Raw genomic sequence first — 25,312 nt, 5'->3', positions numbered from 1 at the left:
GTTCTAAGGAAGTCTTTCCCTTCCAATTGAATTTTGATCTTTATCATCAATATTGAGTTAGACTGTAGGTGAGGTATCTGAATGAAAACAACTGATCATGCACAGATATTTTTGTCTACATCCAATTTAACCTTCTCATACTGGGGTCCCTCTAGAGCTTGCCAAAAGATTTCTGTGCAAGTTTAATTTAATCATTTGTCTCTGTGAGTTTATCTATTTAAAAAAAAATCTCAGAAAGCATTACCAACCATGCTTTTGCTTATAAGGCTATAAAAATAAGAAAAGGTCAAATGCTAATTTGACATTTTCAAATCAAATTCAATCCTTCACTTTCATTAAAAGAAAAAAATCTGGTAACATTCACTGAGATAATCTAAACAAGAATTTAGAATATATTTAAAAAAGGATTTCTCTTGTCTAATATCAGACAACTGCAACACCTCTTGCTGTCTTAAATTGTTCGCTTTAAAGTGCTGGTACTTATTTTTTACTCTTAGTTGCATCCTGGGACATATGTAACAAAGAACAAGAATATCAGATATCCAATTCTCCAGTCCATAAACCCTGGTGGTATCTATTTTACAATGTTCCTTAACTTTTGTTGAAGACATGTTGTAGGTTTAAATTCCATCATGGATTCCATGAAATAAGAAAATACCTCAAGTACCCCAAGCATCTGGCCCATACTGAACTATCAAAGCATGCTTAAGTTGAAGATACCGCCACTGTTGTGAACTGCAAGAAGACCAAATCCAGTATGAAGTCAAGAAAAATTCCTGAAATAATCATTGCATATTAATTGATTTAAAGTAACTAGCCTGGCTTCTGCCCATACTTTCCAACTGAACATTTTACCCTATTTTTAAAGTAGATATTTTCTAAAGCATTAGGTAGTTACGAGCCTCAATATCAAAACCCATTCTGTGCCCCAACACAACCCAAAGACTTCTTTCAGCACACACTCCTGGAAAGACAACACCTTTTCTACTATATGTTGATCCAAGAACTTCCCAAGACCTGAGAAGAGATAAATAAAGACTGGAAAACCAGTTGAGTGTGTGTCTGTGGCTACTGTACAACCAAAGAAAATGGCTGTATATATGAAGATTAAAGGTGCAATATTTTATCCCTTGATAGGAAAGCAAGCCCTTTGAACTAAATAGCTACAGTAATACTTCAGTGGAGTTATGTAGAAGATTGTGTTGTAAAAGTAGCACTGATATACATATTATTTCCTTCTGTTTGGGATTTACATCCTACCATTTTTTTAAAACAGGCACACACACACACACCAATTATTGTTTTAGCCTTAGCCTTGTTGGTCTCAAGACAACAAAGAACACACTTTAAATCACATAACTTAAAAAAATTGAGGCTGGTACATAATGTATCAAGGAAAAATGTTTCTGGATTTTTTTTATTAAAATACAAACAAACCCTTCTCACAAACCCTTGTGAACACACAGTAGCATTCTAAAGGTTATCTACTTTGTCGTACACGAAATTTGTTTTCCTTTCTTTTAAATAATGGTTATTTTTTCTTCAGTCTTGCATATATAAACATAGGAATTTTTTTTCAGGCTGAAGCCTAAGGCGAGAAAAGAACTCCTACATTTATTGCTGTAAAACATAATTTAATTATTGAAATAACCACTGTAAGAAACATATTTTTAAGAAGATCTAATATCAGAAAAATATATGTTGAGTAAAATTCAATTCTGGTACATAAGAGAGAAAGAAATAATTAAAGCATAGACATAGGATTCAATCCAACTGAAATTAATCCTGACCAAAACTCTGAGGAACCAATAAACAAAACTGCTCAAAATATTGTTTTCAATGGGATATTATGAGAGGCTTTAATTGCCTTTTTAAAGCCATTATTTCTAAGTCAGATAACGCTAAAAATTACCAAGGTAAATTTTACATTCATTTTTAACTCTTTTTTTCAAAGTAGAAAGGAATGTACAGTATCAAAACATAAAATGTAAAACACTTCTAATAACAGAACTAGAAGTTACAAAGAGGCAATATGTAACATTTAAATGACATAAATAATTTTTCAATGATGGCAGCCAGGGATTGGCCAATTTTTCAAAGAGCCAGAGGCTGGATATGCAGGGATGATCCAGAATTAGGGACTGCAGGGAGGACTATGGGAGCAAGAGGCAAAATACCACTGTGACTGACAGGAGATGTGAGACGTTGGGTGGGCTGTTCCAGCAAGGGTCCTAAATATCAAATTACTGGCTGCCTTGGCCTCAGATTACTGTTATCAAATGCCAGGTCAGTCTGTAGTAAGATCTTGGTCCTCCACAACCTCAGCATGGAGGACCAAGCTCCATCCTTGTTATCTTTTGATTGGATTATAATGATTTGCTTTATATGGAGCTGCCCTTGAAAACCACTCTAGGTTTTTCACACTACTTCTCAAAATGTAGATTAGGGTTAGCAAAGATGAAATTCAGAACACAGAAACAAAATCCTTCAAAACTAATTAAGTATTACTAGTCACTATTATCCTGTAAAGCAGTGAAGTAGTCCAAGTGCTGGAATTTGAGGACTTCATTGCCCCAACTGGTCCATCCAGGCTGCAAATTCCGAGCAAACAGCTCCAAACATTCTACATCTGGCTTGGTATATTCTTTCAGAATCTCTGGGAAGTGGAAAAAAAAATAGGGTGAGGATGATGAATTTCCTCTAAGCTGTTGGAAGTTGGGGAATAAAGATGGAGCAATTAACTTTAAGGATTTTTTTAGCCAATTTTATTACATATTGTCAGAAAGGAATATGAAATACCCATCCTAGGAAGAATGAACAATACTACCAAAATTTTCAGTCACTCGCATTTATGGACATTTATTAAGAGATAGGAAATGAGGATTGTAGTAACATCATAAGAATCCAAAAGGTCATTTATGATGGTTGCCAATGGAACTCTTGACTGAGATAGGTAAATATTTGTATCTTTTATCATTTCTTCCCTCAAATTTTGCAGTTAAGATTAAAAACAGAAATAAGTACAAAACAATCCATGTCAGGTATCATTTGGTTTAACTGATTATATACTTTCAGTAACAGCATTTTACATTTAAGAGGTAATTATTCCATTTCAGTAAGACTTACTCCCAATACAGCCTTCACTGGCTTCAGGTGGCCCTTTTGGAGAAGAAGCAAATCTAACCTTAAGCCAATTAAACTGTTGTGATTTCCTACTGATGATCCCTGAGGACTGTAATTTGCTAAATATGCAGAAGATTGTTAATTCCTTACAATACTTTTTTTTTTAAGTTGAAGATACCAGATAAATCAGTCATGCTCTTCTGTGTTTAAATATCCCATTAATCCTTTATACAGCAATTTGAATATGTATAATCACATATTGTTCTTAGTACGTCTTAAGGATGTTCTCACTATAACCACACGGCAATTACATTTAAGCTTGGAAGTATTTTGGCACCAGTTTCACAAACTATGACACAAAATATTTCAATAATATTCATAGATCATAGCTACAGTGCCCAGCATGTAATTTGGGCTACCAGTTCCAGGCTTTGTAAATCTGTACCTCTAGAAGGCAGCAAAAAGTTAGGGATCTCTATGTCTCTCTGCTGCCATCTACTGATCATCTTGATTTTTGCAGCATAAATCTGGTAGTCCCAATTTACTGGGACAAAGTCTTTGTTGTTATAGTTCAATTAAAAATTATATATCCATATAACCCTATGCTTACTTAGGATTTGCAACTGGTGCATACATTTTTATCACTGGACCTACACATTACATTTCTCCAAATAAGGATTAGACTTCATCTTCCATAATCATCAGCCACCATGGCCAGTGACTAGAAGACTATAAGTGCTGGACACATTTGGGAAGCACTATATTGGAGAAGACTGCCCAGCATGTAAAAAAAATGATAACCTGTTGAATTGCAGCATATGGTGCAAGTAATCAGAAAAAAGATGACAACATCCCCCTAGGTAGGGCTACCAAAGGTGGCCTACAAAAATCCAGACCACCACTAAATGGTGGCAAAAGGATTGCAAAACTTGCTCTTTGCTACCATATATGGTCGTCCATATTTTTACACCCCACATCTAGTAATCAAGGTCTGTCTGTGATTAAATGTGACCATAAATTAGGGAACAACTTGTTCAGCTTTCTCTCCATGGACCTGGATCCTTCTATTTGCACTGCTGTTTTCTGGTGACTTAGAGGAAACTGCATGCTTTAGGAAGGTATCTCCTTTAACCACCTTACTCTTCATGCATTTTTACTTTTGCGCATTGTTTTTTCCTCCTTCCAAACCAGTTATCCTAAAGGTGCTAGTAAAGTGAAATTCTCTTCTGAACACCTTTGCCTGTTTTCTGTTGCATTACTTGGCCAGGAAAGATGTAATAATCATACACTGCTATTAATACCAGGCTACCTACTTAGAGAATTAAAATCCTATGGAAAACAGGAAATGGGAACAAATCCCTTGTGTTCAGTCCTGTACTTGAAAGTGCATTTTCCACTGAAATAGTTTCCATGAAAGGCTTTACTTGGTGTTAATTTTATTGTCATCCTACCTAAATATCCTACAATATTTTCTCGTCATAAGGTATTTTTACTAAATGTTGGTTCTTCATATCTTGCCTCTAGCAATCTCTGCTTTTATATTAAAAATAGCATTTAAGTCTTCTCTGCTATGGTTGCTGTTCTGACACTTAAACTATGAAATGATTAATGCCTAAACTTTCCTTCTCACTGAAAATGCCACTATGGCTATTTTATCTTTTGCTGAACATGTTTAAACCAGGAACATTAGATTATTTAATAAACTGTAACATCTCTATTGTCTTAACAGGCTTAGAAATAGCTTGCATGTAACTGAAAAGGTGATTGGCCACTCTCCGCTTTGTATTCTTGCTACTGCTCCCCTTTCCCTTGCCAGCCATAACTTTGCACAGCAATTTTACTCTTTTCTTTCTAACTCTAGAGGACTGGCAACCATTTCAGGCAAAAAGAGTTTGCTTGACTCACAAACTGTTTGGTTGTAAAAGTATGAGTCATACTGAAACAGGCCAAAGGCCCAACATTCTATTCTGTTCCGAAAGCATGCAAACAGATGCCAGTGGGAAGCAAAGCATCCCAAAACATTAGATGGCACTCCTTAGTGCCATCTAGTTCAAATCATTTTTCCTGTTTAGATAATAAGTTCCTTTTTTCAAGGAAACCTTATTTTCTCCAACAGTTTCCCTGACATAGATCATTAACTGATCATTAATCCAGTTTGATCTTTTTGGGCTTGGTGGTACTTTTCCTGATTTACAAACTATATATTATATGAGCTTCCACTATTTGTATTTGAAGTAATCCATTCCCCCAATTTAATACTGTATTCCAGTATTATATTTAATATAGTATCCTGGACCATAATTGGAGAACAATTTCCCCTTTTAGAAGCAGTATGGTCATTGGTTCCAAACACCTTTCAAATTCTACTTTCTCTTATACAAAGCTTCAAGCAACAGTTAAAATTAGAGCTTCCTTTTGGTTTCATGAATACAGTATCTGTTCCAGGATACAACAGTTTAGGATGTTTTAAAAAATTACTTGTTTGTTGTGACAGAGAACTGAAACTCACTCATTACTACCATACTTTCTCTTTTGGCTACATTTCAAGGTTCATTTTCCAGCAAAAGGCTAAGCATTCTGAATAGAGGGGGAGAGACACTACACTGACAGTACATTATGTTTTGGGGGCAGTATTAATATTCATAGTTTATTTTGTGGAGGAATATCTGGAAGGATCTTTTTCACACAGGGCATCATTGAACTGCCAGCTGTACACATTAGTCAGATTCTTTCTTTACAACAAAAACAGGTACCAAAAACAATGGAATTTTCTATTCTGATGTTTGCTCTGGGTGTTGGCAAAACAGAAATAGAATAAATCAATAAGCACAAACACAATGCAGATTAATTGTCACCTGATACATATTTACCATATCCTCTTTCAGGGGATTTAGTATTTATTCATTTTTATTTATTGCCACTTCCTTTTTATAATTCTGTGGGGCTTACCCCTGATAAATAAGCATTAGCCTGCAACTGTAATTATCAAGAAATATTATTTCACCACTGAAATGGATTATTCTCTGAGTACAAAGGAACAGGCCTATGGACTGGGATGATAGTCCTTCTAGTCCATGCGCCACAATACTAGTCTGTTATCCTGCCTGAAGTTATCATAATTTTAGGTCCTGATCGACTCAATTGCTCCCAGAAGCTATTGTTTTATATATATGCCTACTACAAGGGACATCATTCTCAAACTTGGCATTGCATATCACTGCAAATAAAGGAAATATGATTATATGAGAGCCAGTTTGGTGTAGTGGTTAAGGTGCTGGACTAAAAACCAGGAGATCATGAGTTCCAGTCCTCTCTTAGGAATGAAAGCCAACTAAGTAACTTTGGGCCACCCATTTTCTCAACCCAGCCCACCTTGAAGGGTTGGCATGGAAAAATTAGGAGGCAGGAGCATTGTGTATACTGCCTTGAGTTGTACAAAATAAAGGGAAGATGTAAATCTAAAAATAAATAAAATATAATTTTACATACCCACTGATCTTGTAATTGTGGCAGGCATACATATAGTAAATAAATAAAAAATTCTAAAATGATAGTATAGAGAGAATAAATTGGTAGCAGAGAATAAAATAATAGTATAGAAAGTGCAAGGTTAAGCTTTTCCATGCCTATTATTGGTTTTTAAATCACAGGAAAGCAAATTTAAGAACTATTATTTAAAATAATACAGCAGTAAATTTCATTTTTATTTCTTAAGCCAAGTTTCTTTCTGAATCCATTTGTACTTTATGAGTAACACATATAAAGTTTGCTTGTATGATTGTTTAAAAGGACGCTTTGATCATGGCAATATCTTGGCAGTGATACTGGTGGAAGTGACTTTTGTACATGCGTAAGTATGTGCAAATGATCTGGGAATACCTCAAAATAACTGCTTCAGACTTTCAGGATGACATGCCACCACCCATGATTCACTCAGCTGTAACGGGTAGCATGCATTGATACTAATAAAGCCCATTCATGCAAGTAAGGATTCTTAGGTCCTATAACTTCTCATGGATATTCTTTTCTCTCATTTTATGTTAATATGAATTTCTTAAGAAATAGAAAATTACCTTGATTTTATACATTACATATTTTTTCAATCCACATTTTTAGATGGAAAACTCGCTAATGTAAGTTATTTATTTTTACATAACAGAAACTTTATAAATTAAGGAACGCTACGAACAAAATCAGATGCAGATTTGTAAAAGCCCAATAGTAAAATAGAAGAATCGTCTTTTCTAACCAGGGCAATAAAACAGGACTTATATTATTCTATTCATTCTTGACCTTTATGAGTTTATGAGGCTACTCAGCAGAAGGTCCTTTGCATCAGTTTTCAACATCTGAATCAAAGTGGACAGCTTTTGATTCAGTCTGTGATCCTAAACTGAATCTTGTAATTGTGAATGATGGGGGAATGAGGGCTTACAAGCTGTAAAATCAGACAGAAATGAAATGCAGAAAGTACAGACAGTCTATGCCTGAAACTCATGCAAACTGATGATACAGACTCTGCACCATGAAGTATATGACATAATGAATTCATTAGTCTTGAAAGTGTCATAAAACTAATTGTTTCAAAACATTTGAAACAATTATACATTATTAAGAAAAAGGAATTTTATAGATTTTCTCTCTCTTAGCCTATAAATAAAAATAAAAAATTAATTAAAACTTGAACATTGCTATTAGGAACAGGCTGCCAAAGACACCACTGTAATCTATAGAGTAAAATTCAAAATTTGAAGAATTTGAGCTCTGCCTTGTTCATTCCCTAAACTGAGGGTAGAAATCTAATCTGGAATTAAGTATTGTGGGTTACCAACATGATAGCCCAATCTTCTCCTAAATTCCTACCCTAAATTTCTTCATTGCTACCTAAAGCTAGTTTACCAGTTCAGCCTGGCTTTAAAGAAAGGCAGAAGCAAAAGCTGGCTCAAATGAGCTGATGCCATTATTCCAAAAGATCTCTTAAAAAGACGTTCTTAAAGAACCATGCCAGATACTGAAAATCTACTCTGAAGCTATATTTTGAAATACTATATAAGTATACAACAATAACTAAAATGGAAGCTTCTTTTATGTGTGTCTGGGATATATATTTTCTTTCTCCATGAACAATTAGAACACAAATATAAACTTCTGTAATCTAAGTTAAATTTTATTTGCCATAATTACATAAAGTAAAAGCTCACTTTAATGTGTGAGCATTAAACAAATAACATTAGAACCTCCTAGTATCGTAATTTCATAGTTAAATACACATCAGGAAACAAAATATGTTTTTGATTATTTACTTTAATATACAAAGTAATTTTTTTCAGAAAAAATGTTATAATCAGCCAGGAGGTTTTCATTAAAATAAAATGCTATAGTATAGTAAAATATTATTGTTAATTGCACTGGTTGCTTTTTAAAACAAAACAATGTATACAGGTAATTGGTATGACTTCTCTCATTCCAACTTTTTCTTCATGTTCATATTATTAAAAGACTTTGGAAAAACTTCCCTCTACTGGCAATTCTAGATAATTGTTTTTCACCACTGCAAAACATTTTTTCTTCTTCTCCTACTGACCAGACTTGAATATCTTGTCATATATCCAAGCCCTTAAATTTGCAGTTCAGTTGTCTGAGGTTTTACGCTGTTCTGCATAATCATTCGGAAATAGTTCTCTTTTACTCAACCTGAGAAATTAGCTGTGTGTGTGTAAAATGAAATGTGAAGTGTACAAATAAAATGCAGTACTGTTTTATTTGAAGAAGCAATTAGCTAGCAAAGAACATAGCTGCTGTTCTATGTGGTCAGATTAAAAAAACATACACATACATAAACAAATAAACTAATTCTTAATTGTAGCCTTCCTGCTTCCTTCATTGACTGTGCTTAATTTTGGTTGAAATAAATTGTTCCTTCAGTTTTGTAACTACAAGATATGTGTCCTGTTATAAACAGGAGGATGGCCCTTCCCCACTTAGTGGCCCAGATATGTTGATCTATAAGAGAGATCAGCAATGATTCCATCATATGAGACCCCCCGATATAACTGAACTAAAAATATATTTTAAAAAAATACATTTAAAATGCTCAAAATCTCATGATTTGGCTTCAACTTTTAAACTCTGAAGCTAAGTGGGGTCCACCTAATGTTCACAAATGCATTTTTGCTATCCTCAGGTTACAGATCTCATTGTCACAATATTTCTGGAAGGTACTAGATTGGGGAATACTGAGCTGCAAAGTAGTAATGTTCATTCAGAAAGCCTCAGTTCTAAGACTGGAACCTTCTTCCTTTAAAATACTAAAGGTAATCCTTCTCTCAAAATGCAACAGTTTTGTTGTGTCTATAACTTTCCTTCCATCTGTTGTATTATGAATATACAATTACTTATATAAGAACATTTTTGTTTATTATCTGTGGATATTTTCTACCAGTACAGATAAAAAACCTGTTGATTTCAAGCACCAGCCACACAGATTCTGTCATCTTGTAATTATTCATTTGAGTAATGAGAAAAACATAATTGTGGCTATTTTTTTCAATCTGAACAGTTTGCATATAGCAACAGTAAATATTGCCTTCTGTCTTTATACACTGCCATACCCAAAGAATACTGTAAGCCTCTGATGTAATTAAAGCAAATGAATCTGTGAAAAGCTCCAAAATAGATATGGTTACACAGTTACATTATTTTCCATGGGGATTCATTAAAGCAAGCTGCTTGTTTGTTCAGCTAAATTTTGAAGTTAGGTCCTCAAAACTAGTGGGAGTGAGGAAAAGCCTAAGAACCCAACTTTTGAATCAAATCTTGGCATGGTGCTTCAAAGGAAGATACATTTAAAGATTAGCAACCAAGTAAGAATGGGTCTCAATTCCCCTACCAAAAAGGAGTACTGAGCAAGTCATACTGTATTGTGTAGGTCCGTGGCTACTGAATGGCCAGAATGGACAAAATCTGCTCATGCCTTCACAGTGTGGCTCAGAAGAATTCAAGAGTAAGTATCCCCATTAAGCTGATCGTTACATTTACACCCTGTTTCATGTAAGAGTCAAGATAACTGATCTGTATTATTGTTGATGGTATTATATGACTTAGTCGTGTTTGGTCTGTGACCGTATATTTTAATAAACGTCATCATCAGGATGGCTTAATTAGTAGCCACAAATGGAGTGAAAGGGGGGGAACAAACAAAAAAATATTTCTCTGCCATCATTTTGTTTTACTTCCCCATATTTTATTTGCAACGTGTCAAAGCTATATCTGTGAACAGAACAATTAGCCCAAAATCAATTCCCAGGAAATGTTCTGAATAAAATCTGCTAGGCTACCTTCTTTTAAAGATCAGCTCATTTTAACAGTTGCAGTAATGATTGTTAAGCCTAAGGCGATAAAATTATATATTAGCATTTCTGGTCAAAAATGAACAGCCTGATAGACAGACTGACATTCACAGTTAACTGTCTAATGAAAATGCCCAAACGTACAGTAATTTCTTGCAAACTTCCATGTCATATTAATGACGGTCCAAAACTACCAATACAAATGGATAAGAGCACTTAAGCCATTAACTGGCCAGACAAATATCAACACCTGAAAATATAAAACCCTAAAAATATTCTGTTATAAGAATCTGTTTCAGGAACTTACCTGAAAGAGGAGGCTTATGTGAATGAAGAGTACAAGGTACACTAACAATTAATTTCTGATCAGGAATTGCAGGAAGCTCTTCATCTTCTGAAAGCCTGTTTTATATATCACAACAAAATATAAAAGGAAATCCTTAAATGAGATATACAGATATCTGAGAAAGATCCTTAAATTCATTGGTTCTTCTCTTCCTAAACAGAATAATGACAATGATAGAACAAAAAGCAGAGACCACTCTCATACTCCCATATTAGCTGTAGGGAAGCTAATATATAAAAGTTGAGAGTATTTCTCTTTCTGAAAGATAAAGGGCAGCTCATGAAAACTTCTGCAAAAGGAAAGCCAGTAAAGAAATCAGACTACAGGAAGACAAATACAGCATAACCAATACACGTTTCAAATGCAGAATATTGCCTGCCTTTAAAAAACAGATCAATAATTCCAGGGCACAAAGGATCCATTTGGCAGCAGCAACCAATACTCTTTCTAGGGCTAACACAAGATGGCACAAGAAAGACTTAATTGCAGCTTTTTCCGAGGTAGATAGCATAGAAAACACCTAGCTTATGGAATGTCAGCCACCTGGTCCTTTTCTTGCTGCAACAGGATCAGCCCTAACTAACTAACTAACTTACCCACTCTTATACTTCAGCTGTCAATTCCCAACTCTTCAGAAGACAAAACTTTGACTGGTAGTAAAGAAAGTGTGATTTGTAGTTATTGTTAACAGCCGCTTTCCCTTTCCCCACCTGCCACATGCTAACAAGAAACTGAGTGGAGCTTTCAAAGCAGGTGGAATTACCTTTTCAGAGAAAGAAGGAGCAGTCTACTAGCCCTGTTCCCAACCTGGATGGATTTCAGTTCCAATAATTTCCAACCAGCTGGCTGGACATTATGGGAATAGAAGTCTGACTCATCTAGAGGGTACCCGCTTGGTGGAAACCATTCTGCAAGCAAGAGGATTTCAAACTTTTTCAGGTCATGAAACTTGCAGGTTAAAAAAAAAACAATCCCAGAACTCCTGATCAAAAGGCAAAGCCCCAGCAACAGAAAATCGGTTGTGTTTGAGGGAACTTTTTTTTCCCTTTGCCCTTAGTTTCCCATGAACCCCCATCAACTTCCTGTGGAACCTCCCTGCAGATGGCCCTACAATGATATCCTATCCACTCATTGAGTAATAACTGAATATTCATTAAAGGCACTTAAAAACATTTCTTGAAAAAAATAATTTTGCAGCATCATGGGAAAAAGGCAAGCAATCAGAGATCTAAAGTGAACTGAAAAAAATAAAAACTGCAGTTTGCAACTTGCTTAAAGCTAACAATCCTCAGTCTTATATTAAGAAACTCCACTCTCATTCCTTGAAACGTGTTTGCAAAACTCAGCTAAGCATTTCTGACTAAATGCTATGCAATAATACTGCACATTAATAATATAACAAAATCAGTGTCCATACCTTAACGGTACATCTGTATTTCCCTGCACTCTGCCCAGTACAAGAATTTCATAAGGCTTTTTGTGAAGAGAATCTAATGGAATCACAAATTCTCCAGACTTTGTAATCTGAGACAGAGAAACTTGAACAAATGTAGCAAGTATAAACAAGCAGCACAACACGTTATTTTTGGTGTGATTTACACAACTTCGTTATTAATACAGAAAACAGTGGCTGTTTTCTACATTAGTAGAGCACTGTAACCATATTTAATTACTTCTGACGTGACTACAAATGAAAGTACAAATCAATATATCAATTTCTCCAGATCAGGGTTCAACAGCTGCCCAAATCTGGTCAAACAAAATCAATTCTAATGCTTTATGTATCACTCTCTGAGGCTAAATGCTAAAAATTACCCATTTTAAACTTCCATAAAAATTAAGTTTAAGCTTCTGCTAATGTATCAGCTTTGGTAAATACAAAATAATTGTTAAAGCTGAGTAATATTGAGATTCACAGATATCAGAGAAGCTACTGAATAAGGAATTGCTCCAAATGTAAAAGCAAATTTGAAGCTAGTGCTTTGAAAACAAATCTTTTTTACAAGCAAGATTCAGTTTTAACTGTGGATACAATTTCAGTATCAAATGTAAGTAAAACTAATGGAACTAGCATAAGACTCATTAACAATTACTATTTATTGCCATGAATACCACATTTCACAATTACTGGGATAGAGGGAACAGGGGTTGGAAAAATATTCTAACTTTTATTTGTTTGTTGTTAAATGTTATGTTAGGGACACGGTGGCGGTGCGGGTTAAACCACTGAGCTGCTGAGCTTGCCGATCAGAAGGTCAGTGGTTCAAATCCATGTGACGGGGTGAGCTCCCGTTGCTAGTCCCAGCTCCTGCCAACCTAGCAGTTCGAAAACATGCCTATGTGAGTAGATTAATAGGTACTGCTTCGGGCAGGTAACGGCGTTCCGTTTAGTCATGCCGGCCACATGACCACGGAAGTGTCTATGGACAAACACCGGCTCTTTGGCTTTGAAACGGAGATGAGCACCGCCCCCTAGAGACGGACACGACTGGACTTAACGTCAAGGGAAACTTTTACCTTTACCTAAATGTTATGTTAATTATTTTGCATCAACTAAAATCAAGACTGCTTTCTTATTTTATAGATATGAAAATACATAACAGTAGTCTGCAATTTTACAGACCCTTATCCTAGAAGTCACCTCCACCAAACCAAATGAAATGTACAGTTGGACAAACATGTACAGAAACTGCAGCACCATCTACTCATTCCAGGTCCCAACCTAAGGGTGCCACTCTACCAATAGAAACCTCATCTGTGTCTGCCAGATACCCTGTCCCACCTTTTAAGTTGTTGTTTTTAAAATCTAGCTAGCATGTTAGAAAACAAAGCATTAGCTGTATAATGTATAATCTGCATTTCCAAAATTGTCTCTGGGTTTTCTATAAACCCCAAAGGCAATTTTTGAAAAGAACATCCTAAGGGGCAGCTTTCCAGTGCTTCTTTAGAAATGTGTTCCTATGTCCCCAAAACAAAAATAAACTAAGGTGGCAAAAACCACTCTGAAGAGCTAGAGAGCTGGGTGGCAGGCAACTGCTTCGTAGGAATTTTGTGACTAGCTACACCCATCATGGTTGCCATTTGCAATGGTGCCTCACCATATAACTATGTCCTTATACAGAAGGTGGAGGAAGGCCAGAATTTGGACTGCTGTTTTTTTCATGGCCTGGTTTAACAGATCAGGAAAACGGGAGAGAGTGGGGAATGGAATATGGCCTGGAAATGAACACTGATACAGTCACTGACAGGGAGATTTATGCTGAAAGGTTGCAATCTGGTCACCAAGGGGGAATGGCATCCCTCCCTTTGCTTTCCATTTACAACTTAACTAGGGAAATCAACAATATAGTGATAATAGCCCCTCCAATCTAAAAGCCCTACTGCTTAATGTTAGATCAATTGCTGGAAAAAGCATCTATTATCCAGGATTTAATCCAGGATGACAACATGTGAATCATAGACAACTGGTTGACAGAAAAGGAAGCAAGTTATCCTTCCCATCTTTGTTCACTAGTCTACTTCATTGTACAGAAGGCTAAGATTGGAAGGCAGAAGGTAGAAAGGACATGGGCTACAGAAATTTCATCTCACTAATCCAATGCTCCATTCCACAGTCTGCCAATTCTGAGCATAATCTTTTGCATTTGGGTGGCCAGGACAGTGGAGGGAACAGGCCTGTGTGAAACAGCTTAGATTTGCTTTCCACCTTGGAAACAACGTAATTCACTTCACCAAAGGAAAAATGTGAGCCAGTTGGTCTCAACAAAGAATTTGAGTGGCCTCAAATGCATACAGCCTACATAAATACTGCAGGACAAGGGTCCCCTCAGCTCCTACCCCAGTTTTGGCCAAGGGTCCCCTCAGCTCCTACCCCCGTTTTGGCCAATGCGGTTCCAGGCTAGACATTTTCATGACAGCATATTTCGCATAGGTTGAGGGGTTCTAGGCTGGACAGCTGGGTGCATGTTGAGGGACTGCCCAGAAAGCTGGAGGTGGTGACCTGTCCGAAGAGCACCTCTTCTGCAGTGCTCTTCAAAGGAAAAGGTGACTGGCAAACAGCACATTTTCAGTGCTCATCAAAGACAGCTGCTCTGCATACTGCAGGATTACCTAAAGCATTTGCAAAGCCACTCAGCCTGGAAGAGGGAGTTTTGCCATAACCAGGTGGTGGTGCTGGGGACAATGGTCTGTCACCTAATTATCTACTATCTGGTGTCCTGTAGGGTTCAGTCCTGTCCCTATGCTGTTTGGTATCTACGCAAAACTGCTGGAGAAGGTCATCCAGAATTTTCGAACGAGTATCATCAGCTCCTTACCATACTACACCAAGGAAGCAATTGATATACTTGAACATTGTCTAAATTTAATAATGGGCTAAAATTACTCCAGACAAGACAGCAGTGCTGCTAGTAAACAGGAAAATGGATTTGGAAATTGAAATTCAGCTTGTTTTGGGCAGAGGTGCACTCCCTCTGAAAGTTTAAGAACTCCTCAATCCTCAGCTATCATTGGATGTGAAAGTTACACCTCTGTACATTTATGCCTAGCCACCAACTGCATGACTTCCTGAGCCTGACAGGTTTGGCAATGGTTATCCACTGTGCTCTATATGAGGCTACCCTTGAAAAGTGTCAAGAAGTTGTGGTTGGTGTAAAATGTAGCAGCTAAGCTGCTAACCAGTGCAAGGTACAGGGAATATATGATTCCATACAGAAAAGTCTGCACTGCTTGCTAATGGCTTAACAGTCATAATTTAAGTATCAATGTTGGCCTATAAAACCCTAAAGGGATTGACTATCTGCAAAACATCCTGTCCCATTTAGACCTTGTCCAATGTTTAACACTGGTAGGAGAGCCCCTTTTTAAGATGCCACCACTATCAGAAACTCTCATTCTGATACATGAGAAGCAACATCTCTGCTCTCCAGCTGTGGAATACACTCCCTCGGGAGTTGAATTTGTTTTGTGTGTTTATTATTAATTTTAATGTTTACTTTTTATATAGCCGCATTTAGTGATCACCACAGGAGAAGGATGGGGTAGGAATCAAATAGATAAATAAACCTGTCCTCCCATCCTAAAACTCCTAGTAGAAAAACAAAAAACAGTATGAGCTTTGCTCTGGTATTGATCACAAATTTCTGGGCTGAACATGTTCTCAGAGGCATTTGTTCTTTAATTCTTAACCTTAATTGCAATAATAATAGAAATATAGTATGCAGGCCTAATGATCAGAACTGAGCTGTGTGTGTTCTTGAATATCCTAACTCATCACTTACAAATTAAGAAAAAAATACATACATGCATACATAAGGAAAAATGCATTTAAAACGGATCACTAAAATTAGTATTGGGATTACTATAAACAAATATTGAACAGAGAAAAAAATCCAGCAAACTTACTTTCACCCAGAACCACTCGACTGCACCATGTATAGACCAGTGAGGATAAAGCTCATTCTTTACAAATCGTAAGTGCTTCTGTCTATTGGTCACCCATGTGACCACAAGACAATTCGGAGCTGCCAGTGCTGGCACAGGAATTCCTTTGATTTGCCAGTGAGACAAGAAACCATACCTACGTGTGGATATATGGAGAAAGTTTAGCGCTCATTCAAAACAAGAAAGAAAAACGGATGTCTGAAATTGACAATTTTTTACAAACTTTGTCTAATTTAACAACATCCAACTCAATTAAATTTAAGTCAAGAGTGACATCCAGTGGTGAAAGCCTTTCTCTTTACATTCAGATCTACTGAATACAGCAATCAAATTACAGTATTTTTTTCATTTCCAAAAACAGATATGTATTTAAAAAAACTTCTGAAGCAAAATGAGCTTTTAAAGAAATATTTCTCTGCAATTCTAAATATTAGATGAATCGTTGGAGGTGCAATTTGACTGTAATTTATTCTATTCATTCGTTATTTTGGAAGCAGCCTCTTGTTCAAGTATGAAATCCACTACTAAAGACTGGCTATTGGCCACCAGGGTACAGAATTTTAAAGTGGGATTATGAAAATTCTGATAGGAAAAAAACTATCAATGGCTGACAATCATTATGATTATTTACTTCCTGCCATATGAGGCTATAGGCTTCTGAATGACAGTTACTATGGATAAGAAACAAGAGACTTATGTGTATGTTTTGCTTGCAGGATTCCCAAAAGCCTGCGGTTAATTATCATGGATATAGAATGGTGGGCTACACAGACGCTATTTTAAAAATGGCAAAACAAACATTTCTCTTTAAAGCTGCATCAGTTATCAAGTATACTTTGGAGAGAAAATTCTGTGTACATTCAGCTTTAAAAACAAACCAAGCTCTCAGTTTTCTGGGAAAAACTCCTTCAATGTGCTTCTCATTTCATGTAAAGCCATTTTTCCTCTTAACTTACAAATCAACCCTTTATTTATTTTACTCTTATCCCACCATAATTATTTTTTTTATAAATAACTCAAGGCGGGGAACACACCTAATACTCCTTCTTCCTCCTCCTTTCCCCACAACAACAACCCTGTGAGGTGAGTTAGGCTGAGAGGGCGTGACTGACCCAAGGTCACCCAGCTGGCTTTCATGCCTAAGGTGGGACTAGAACTCTCAGTCTGCTATTTCTAGCCCGTTGCCTTAACCACTAGACCAAACTGGCTTTAAGGACTGTTTGTATGATACTTCTAAAACATCCACATACAGGTAGTCCTCACTTAGCTACAATTGGGACTGGCAACTTGGTCACTAAGTGCCACATTGCTAAGTGAAAAATCACATGACTGTGACAGGCTTATGATCTCACTTCCTCTTCAGTTAAGAGAAACATCACATGACCCAAACTTACAATTTTATTTCCATCTTCTCTATTAACTCTACTTATCGCAAGCCAATTGAGAAGCACCCAAATGGCGATTACGTGACTGCAGGGATGCTGTGATGGTCATAAATGCAAGGACTGGTTGCAATGCTTTTTTTTTTAACACCATCATAACTTTGAACAGTTGCTAAACAAGGTAGTCCATAAGCAAGGATTACCTGTATTCCTTTAAATGGATGTTTGAATGATATTGCATTGTCTGAATAAATAACTAATTTTAAGGAATTAAAATATCTTGCCCATTTTCCAATTCACTTTTAATTTTGTTCACTATCTTTTCTAATATATGAATTAATTAGAAACACACCTGAGTAAGTTATTAGTTATAAAAAAAACACCTTAGGTCCAATAAAAAGATATTAAAAGAGCAGAGCAAGTTACTTATTTTTAAAGTTTTATTTATGGTATTTATAACCTGCATGTTTCCAATCAAATCAGCCCAGAATTATATTACAATACTCTTAAATTAATATTTTTGTTTATGAAATATTCCCATAAAAATAATAATCCCAAATTATGGCAATCTACTGGTTTATTAGTTTTATGCATTTTAACAGAATAATTCCATTTAATAAATGCTAACCATTATAACCTCTGACATTTGAGAATTCCAACCATAAAAAAACTTGTTAGGATGCCCTTAGCTGATACACAACAAACTTTGTGATACGTTCAGAAACCCTGTTGCAAATTCCTCTCTTATTATACCGATAAAGCCGTAACATGCCAGATGACATAATTTATATAAAAATACACATTCATGGGAAATCATACCTATTGCTTCTTTTAACAGACTTGTTCTCCCAAGGTGGATCTATAACAATTATGCCATACTTTTTTTTAGCTAGAAAAAAGAAATATTCTTCATTAATTGCAATAACAATTCTTTGAAATTATGAAAGTGCTTCCAATATTTTAAGCACCTAATACTTACATCTTTCAAAAGAAGTGAAAGTGTGATCTTTCCCTGCATTTTAAAACAATAAATATATAGAAAGAAATCTGCTCTTTTAAGTTTATATCAACCCCATTGCTTTAGGTGTAAAGCTGTACTTAGCTGATGGCTCAATTCCATATAATGATTGCCTGTGAAATGAAATTGACAGCTTCACATGTACCATATCAAGGCAGACTTTGTTCTAGAACTTATATATTAGACAGTTATTTTCCAAGCATAAATTATACCTAAGGAAATGGACCATGAAAGTTGGTTATTCATTATACAGAGATAAATACAATATTTTGCTTATATCAAGGCAAAATACTGCTGCTCAAATCAAATTGTTCAAGCAGATAGACAGGTATCTTTCAATTCCTTATTAAAATATACATAAAACCACTATAGAAAAGTATTTAGGGATTGTTGAACAAGTAGATAATTTTACTAAGATACGTACTTACAATTCAAAAGTGGCTGCATACATGAAATATCTGATAAAAGAAATGCACTTCTGGGGGGAAACAAGTACTCCTGTCCCATTAGTGTTAACATCTTTGCATTGTTTGTATTATTTTCAGTAACACAGGTTAACTGAACTTGTTCTGGGACAGAGGTTTCCTTGTCTCTTGCACATTTTTGCTCTCTTTCATTCAAAGGAACGAAACTCTTGGCCATCTCACACAGCTCAGCCAAACTGCAATCACTGTGCCCTCTGTCAGAGGTCTTGGCACAAAACTGTTCTGTAGAACTAGGCTGAAGGAAACCACTCCTGCGTGCTTCCTGGATTAAACATCTGGCCCCATCCAAAATTATGCCACTGATCTGTACAGCAATAAAAGATAAAAGGAAATTGCTTGAAACATATAGATTTCACAATTTATTTGTAAGTTTGTGTGAATTAACGACTGCACAATCTAAGCATTAAGCATACAATGCTTTCAGGTTTGTTCACCTTATAAATTATTTCAAAGGAGAATGTTATGAATCCTTCAGATGGATGTTTTCACATTACAATAAATTTCATTATATTAGCAATCTTCCACTCACCTTGAGTCCCTTACGGAATCATTACTGCTTAATTTACAATTTGAAAAGGAAATAAAACAACAAAATATTCACGGTATTTAGGAATGCACAAGATCAAGAAACAAAGCCAATTAACAACCAGCACCATTAAAAGGCTTAATTTACACATAACAAGAGCATTTTCCTCTGTAGAACAAGCCAAACTGCATTCATACATCGCACTTAGCCATGGCTTAGCTACACAGTTTGTTAAGTAAGATATTTACCCATCAACCTATGTAATAAACTCATGGTTTATAAATAAGAATAGTGAAAAAACAAAATCATACTAAGTATCATAATACTAAGCCATAAGAAGTGGCTTTATCATAATGCTAAGCAAAAACCAAACAAATTACATTATGGCTCAGCACATATATTATTCAGAATATATTCTTTCGGCTGTGATTAACAAATCATGACTTCATGTACCCTCACAGAAGCAAATAATTCCCTACTGTCTAAAGCTGCATCTGCCACTGATGTGAAACACAATTAAAGTTAACAAGAGTTCTGGTTTTTCTAGCATTTGAAATCAGCCACTGCTCACATGACTAATTGTGGTTAAAAGTACAGCATACTCTGGCCCATGCATAATCTCTTAAGTCAGAGAGAAACTAGTAACTTAAAGTATATTCTAGAGTCATCTAACCACTGTTATGCCAAAATAGTGATTAGGATAGGCTTTATATCACTTCAGCGACGACTGGACGATGCTATCAAGATATTAAAAGTCAGTAATGGGGAAATGGCTTTAGTCACAGTAAATAGAGTATGTCTGCACTACCACTTACAAAAGAAGAATTTAAGGAATTTTTATTTAAGGAAGTTTCACACTACCTCTTTTTTACTGGGTTTGCTATTGTTTTTTAATCATTCAGTAACTTCTGAGGCTTTGCATCCAATGGATATCATTTCAACATGACTGTCAGTACTTGCTTCTTTGAGTTTGTATACTTGTGTCACCAGTGAGAGTATCTAGCTACCTTGGTTTATGTTGGCTTCTTTTTCAATTGCCTTCCATTTTTCCAAGCACCTGGGTCTTCTCCAATAACTCTCACTTTCATATTTTGTGCCCCAAATATTTAAAGTTTAGTTTCATTATTAATGCTTGCAGTAAAGTCTGGATTCACTTCATCTAATACTAAATATTTGTTCTCCCTATAACCCAGAGTATTCTCAACATTTTTTTCTAGCAGCACAACTTAAAGGCACCCATTTTTCCTTCTTCAATTTTTCTGCTGGTCCAGCTTTCACAGCCATGTTACAACTGGGGAAACCGTGGCCCTGATAATACATACCTTTGTTGGTAGTGTGATATCTTGCCACTTTAATATTTTATCTAGACCTGTCACTGCAATCTTTACTGACATTTCAAAATAATTGACTTGCAGTATCTCTGTTCTACTTTTTGAAATATCATTTATAGTGACTTTTCCATACTAAAATATGGCTGAAACACCAATCTGCCCACTGTAGGCAAAGCATTAGTAAGGCTTTAAATGAAACATATCCTCTTTGCATATTACTTCCTAATGATCACAGCTGGGTGATTAATTAACTATTTCCCCTTGAAAAACTATTTCATTACCCTGTATTGATTTCTCTCCCAGGAGATTAGAATCGCCTAACGTTTACCAATATATACTCATTATTTTTAGAACAGCAAAAGAGTGCACTTTATAGTAGAAACTGCAGCTAAAACATCTTTATCAGGATTTTCCAAGAAAAAGATTTCAGTATTTATGATTTTAACATGGTTTGCACTAAGCAACGCTGGGTTCATACAATGTATTAAGCCATAATTAACAATCCACATTCTAACTTAACACAAAGTGTGAATTCAGCTTTTATTTCAACATACAAAGTAAGTCTCTCTAACACTGAACATTTCATAAAATAAGCATATGTCACAAAAACAAATGGTTACCTTCACATTATTACTCTTCTAACTTACCTTTAAATGATACTCTAAGATATCACTTTCACCATGATTAAGTTCATTGATTTTTCGTTTCTAAAGTTGAAAATGAGCATACATGTTAGCGAGATTACCACTCAAAAGCATTAAAAGTTGCTACATTCTGTATATGGTAAAAAGGTGGATTTTGTGACGAGCTTGCATTCCTTCAATTTGACAGACTATCTAGAGAGCCACTTTGGTCTAGCAGTCAAGTTGCTGGGCTAGAAACCAGGAGTCTGTGAGTTCTGGTCCCGCCTTAGACATGAAAGCCGGCTGGGTGACCTTGGGCCAGTCACTCTCTCTCAGCCCAACTCACCTCACAGGGTTGCTGTTGTGAGGAAAATAGGGGGAGGAGGGAATATTTGGTATGTTTGCCGCCTTAAGTTATTTATAAAAATAATAAAGGCGGGATAGAAAACAAATAAATAAAATAAAAGACAACTAAATATATATTTCAGTAAACAGCAAATAGACCTCATAGGTGCACAACCTGCAACCTAATGCGGTTGGCCATGTGATGGTGGCAGTGCTTCTCAGAATCTCAGAATCTACTGGCCCTAAGTTGCAGTGGGATGTAGATAGTTAGGAATTTCCTCTGTGATCTTTCTTTATCTCCTACTCTTCCTGTTCTTTGGGAAATGTTAATTTTAGGGAATTTTCTTCTTGCTTTTGGTTTGCAGGTACCTTCTTTCACATGCTGGGCTTCTTTCACAAAAGAAGGCCCTGGGTGAGGCACAAGAGAAGCCCCAGCTGTACTGGCACAAAAGGCAGCACAAAAGAAAACCCTGGCCAGTACAGTAGTGGTGTGTGGTGTGGCATGCAATGGGGGCAGCAGGCGCAGTGGGTAGCTGGGCAGCCAAATAGGGGGAGATAGGCAGGAGTTGAAGAGAAGGCAGAGGAGACAGTTCCTTACCGAGGCTTCGGGCTGGGAGAGACCAAGCCGGGAATGGCTTAGATCAGGGGGAGTCCTCATCTAACGACAGCAATGGGGACTGCCAGGATTGCCATCAGTAAGAGATGCAGTCACATGACATCGCACTTTACAACCACATCACTTAGCAATGGAAATTCCAGTCCCAATTACCATAGTTAACCAAGGACTACCTGTAATGCTGATTACCTAAGATATCTTTCTCTAGTATGCAGTACCCTCCAGATGAGCTCACACACAACTCGCATAATCCACAGCCAATGCTGGCTGGAGATAATGAAAATTATGACTCTAGGGGAAGTGATATTATCTGACTAGTGTTTCTTACCCTGATCCCTTCCAGAAATGTTGATGCTACATTTTCCTAGACCCGGTAGTATTAATACTGTATATCCAGAGAGAACCAGATGGTGGGAGGGTGATCCAGAATAAATGAGTGATAGGTGTGTGAAGATGCTGATGCTAGGAAGAGTGGAGGGCAAAAGGAAGAGGGGCCGACCAAGGGCAAGATGGATGGATGATATTCTAGAGGTGACGGACTCGTCCCTGGGGGAGCTGGGGGTGTTGACGACCGACAGGAAGCTCTGGCGTGGGCTGGTCCATGAAATCACGAAGAGTCGGAAGCGACTGAATGAATAAACAACAACAAGGTGTGTGAAGGGAAACTACAGTTTTTTCAGCACCCTTTTTATTCTAAACCATTGGCTATAGTGGAAATATAGGATTTTCAAAGGACTGATGGGAAAGAATATCTCACTTCTATTATCAGATGTGTCACCATTCATGTCTCAACAGAGAAAGAAAGTCAGGTAATGTAGCTTCTTGAAAGAGAAATTGCCACATAAGGAAACCAGCATTAAAAGTTAAATTTCTTCTAAGATTACAACTCAGGGATCGCAAACACGTATGATAGTATGAGCATAAGACACGTATTAATGCTATGTTACCCAGTGAACTACTAGTATGGTCCTTTTAGAACAGGACCATTGTTATCTATAAATTCACTAAAATAATACAACTTTATTAGCACATGCTAAAATTAGATTTACTTGATTTCTTTTACCAAAGGTTTATTAAATGCTGAAAGCATGTAAGATTTGTACATTGCTTATTACCAATAGTCTACAGAGCACACTGCTGGGCTGCAAAAGTAGCAATCTAACTATTTTATAATGAATCAGCAATTTCATTTCAGGCCAATTTTGCAGCACACAAATGTATGTAAATATATAAGAAACTTATCTTTATACTCTACCTTTTTAGCTTTAACTGTAATAACAGGCTTGTTGTCCTTGGCACTCTTCTGCTGTTCTGATTCACTAGTTTCTAGATTAGTCCTGCCATGCCTTTCCATTTGGAAGCTTGCAGCAATATGGGGCTTAAGTATGTTAAAAAATTCTTCCCGAAATATGTATCGCTTTACCATCTGATCAGATTTTTCTCCTGAGTTTCTAAATTCAGGAACAAAACCTTTTGTACATGATTTTATGGGAAGCAGAACTGTACCTGAGGAAGCAGGGATAACAGTATTGTCAAAAGAATCCTGGGCCAAATGCTCAAGGGAGTGGCAAAAATAGTATCCAGATTTATTTATGAAGGAGAGATGATCTAGCATCCAGCCAGCTGGCAGATAACATACAATTGACATTGTTTCCAAGGCACAATTCTTCCAAATGATGTATTAAAAATTGTATTCCCTGGTGTAAAAAAAACCCAAAGAAGTAAATTTGCTGCATTTACCATTAGTTTACTCAAATGTCAAGTATTTTAATTCAATTCTGTGAACGTTTACTAGACATTCCTGTGAGCACAGCACCTCTCTTCTGTTCAAGAGCCTGACCATTTTCAGGCATCTGTGTGAGCCTGAAAAAAAGATGCCACTTTAAGAAATGGCAGTTTATACTTTAAGAAATTCACTCAATAAAGTTCAGGCTATTCCTAAAGCCTATGAGAACATACTTTCCTGTATTCTGATGAGGCATGTATCCAATATATATGGATGATAAGGTTTGTAAGGTATTTTGCATGACAAAAAGAAAAAAAATATTATATAAAGAATAGATACTCCAGATACTTTTAACAGTGAAAAATTGTTGATATATGAGATTCTATACTGTGACACACATCATTCACTGTTCCTGTAGCTACCAATTCTTTTAAGTAAGGATTTTAAATGCACACAGCCAAGATGCAAGTTTAAAATCCATATTAGTAGATATAACAGTAGAATTTGGTTTCTATCATAGGATAAGATTCAAATTAAAAATATAAAAATAATTGCCCATAAGTAGACAATAGTCCTGAACATATCAAACCATGGAGTGAGCAAACAGAAGTTAATTTTGCTTATAGAATTTGGACAATTATTATAACAACATTTAGATTAATATATCTGAGAGAGCTCAGTGCTTTAGGTACACTATCTTGTTATAATTCTGGAATAGCCATAGCAGATCTATCAGTCAAGTTATCAGTCCCCTCTTGCACTACAGCAGCCTCCTACAACTATCCAGGGAAGCCCTGGAGATGAAATTGGAGCTGGGTTCTTTCTTGCAGTCTTACCCTAAGTAATAGTTATAAGTAAATCTTGCTGAATTCAAAAGAGTTTCTGAGTGAACGGTGCATTTTCGATCGCGCTGAGTGGATCGCGTAGCCTGAGCCACGATTTCTGCCCCGTCGCGGACTCGAGTGGCCGCGCTCAGAGAGCCCGCGAAGGACAGACATCA

At 36.3% G+C, this 25,312-nt stretch overlaps 2 protein-coding genes across 2 annotated transcripts in view; both read right to left on the bottom strand.

The window, feature by feature from the left end:
- The window catches only part of LPIN2 (lipin 2), a 573,775-nt gene that overhangs the window by 313,628 nt on the left and 234,835 nt on the right, over window positions 1-25,312 (bottom strand). The window lies entirely within an intron of this gene.
- On the bottom strand, window positions 1,362-24,288 carry METTL4 (methyltransferase 4, N6-adenosine). Its single transcript, XM_063299145.1, has 8 exons — window positions 23,842-24,288; window positions 21,650-21,709; window positions 19,089-19,449; window positions 18,462-18,531; window positions 16,222-16,396; window positions 12,236-12,342; window positions 10,780-10,874; window positions 1,362-2,656 (listed from the first exon to the last, which is right to left on the bottom strand). Exons 1-8 carry the CDS (start codon window positions 24,232-24,234, stop codon window positions 2,508-2,510), a joined length of 1,410 nt encoding a protein of 469 aa, XP_063155215.1. The 5' UTR covers window positions 24,235-24,288; the 3' UTR covers window positions 1,362-2,507.

The sequence above is a fragment of the Candoia aspera genome, chromosome 3 (assembly GCF_035149785.1).
Source record: "Candoia aspera isolate rCanAsp1 chromosome 3, rCanAsp1.hap2, whole genome shotgun sequence".
Taxonomy (NCBI): domain Eukaryota; kingdom Metazoa; phylum Chordata; class Lepidosauria; order Squamata; family Boidae; genus Candoia; species Candoia aspera.
Note: the sequence above shows the minus strand (reverse complement) of the source record. Positions and strands in the feature narration are given on the sequence as shown.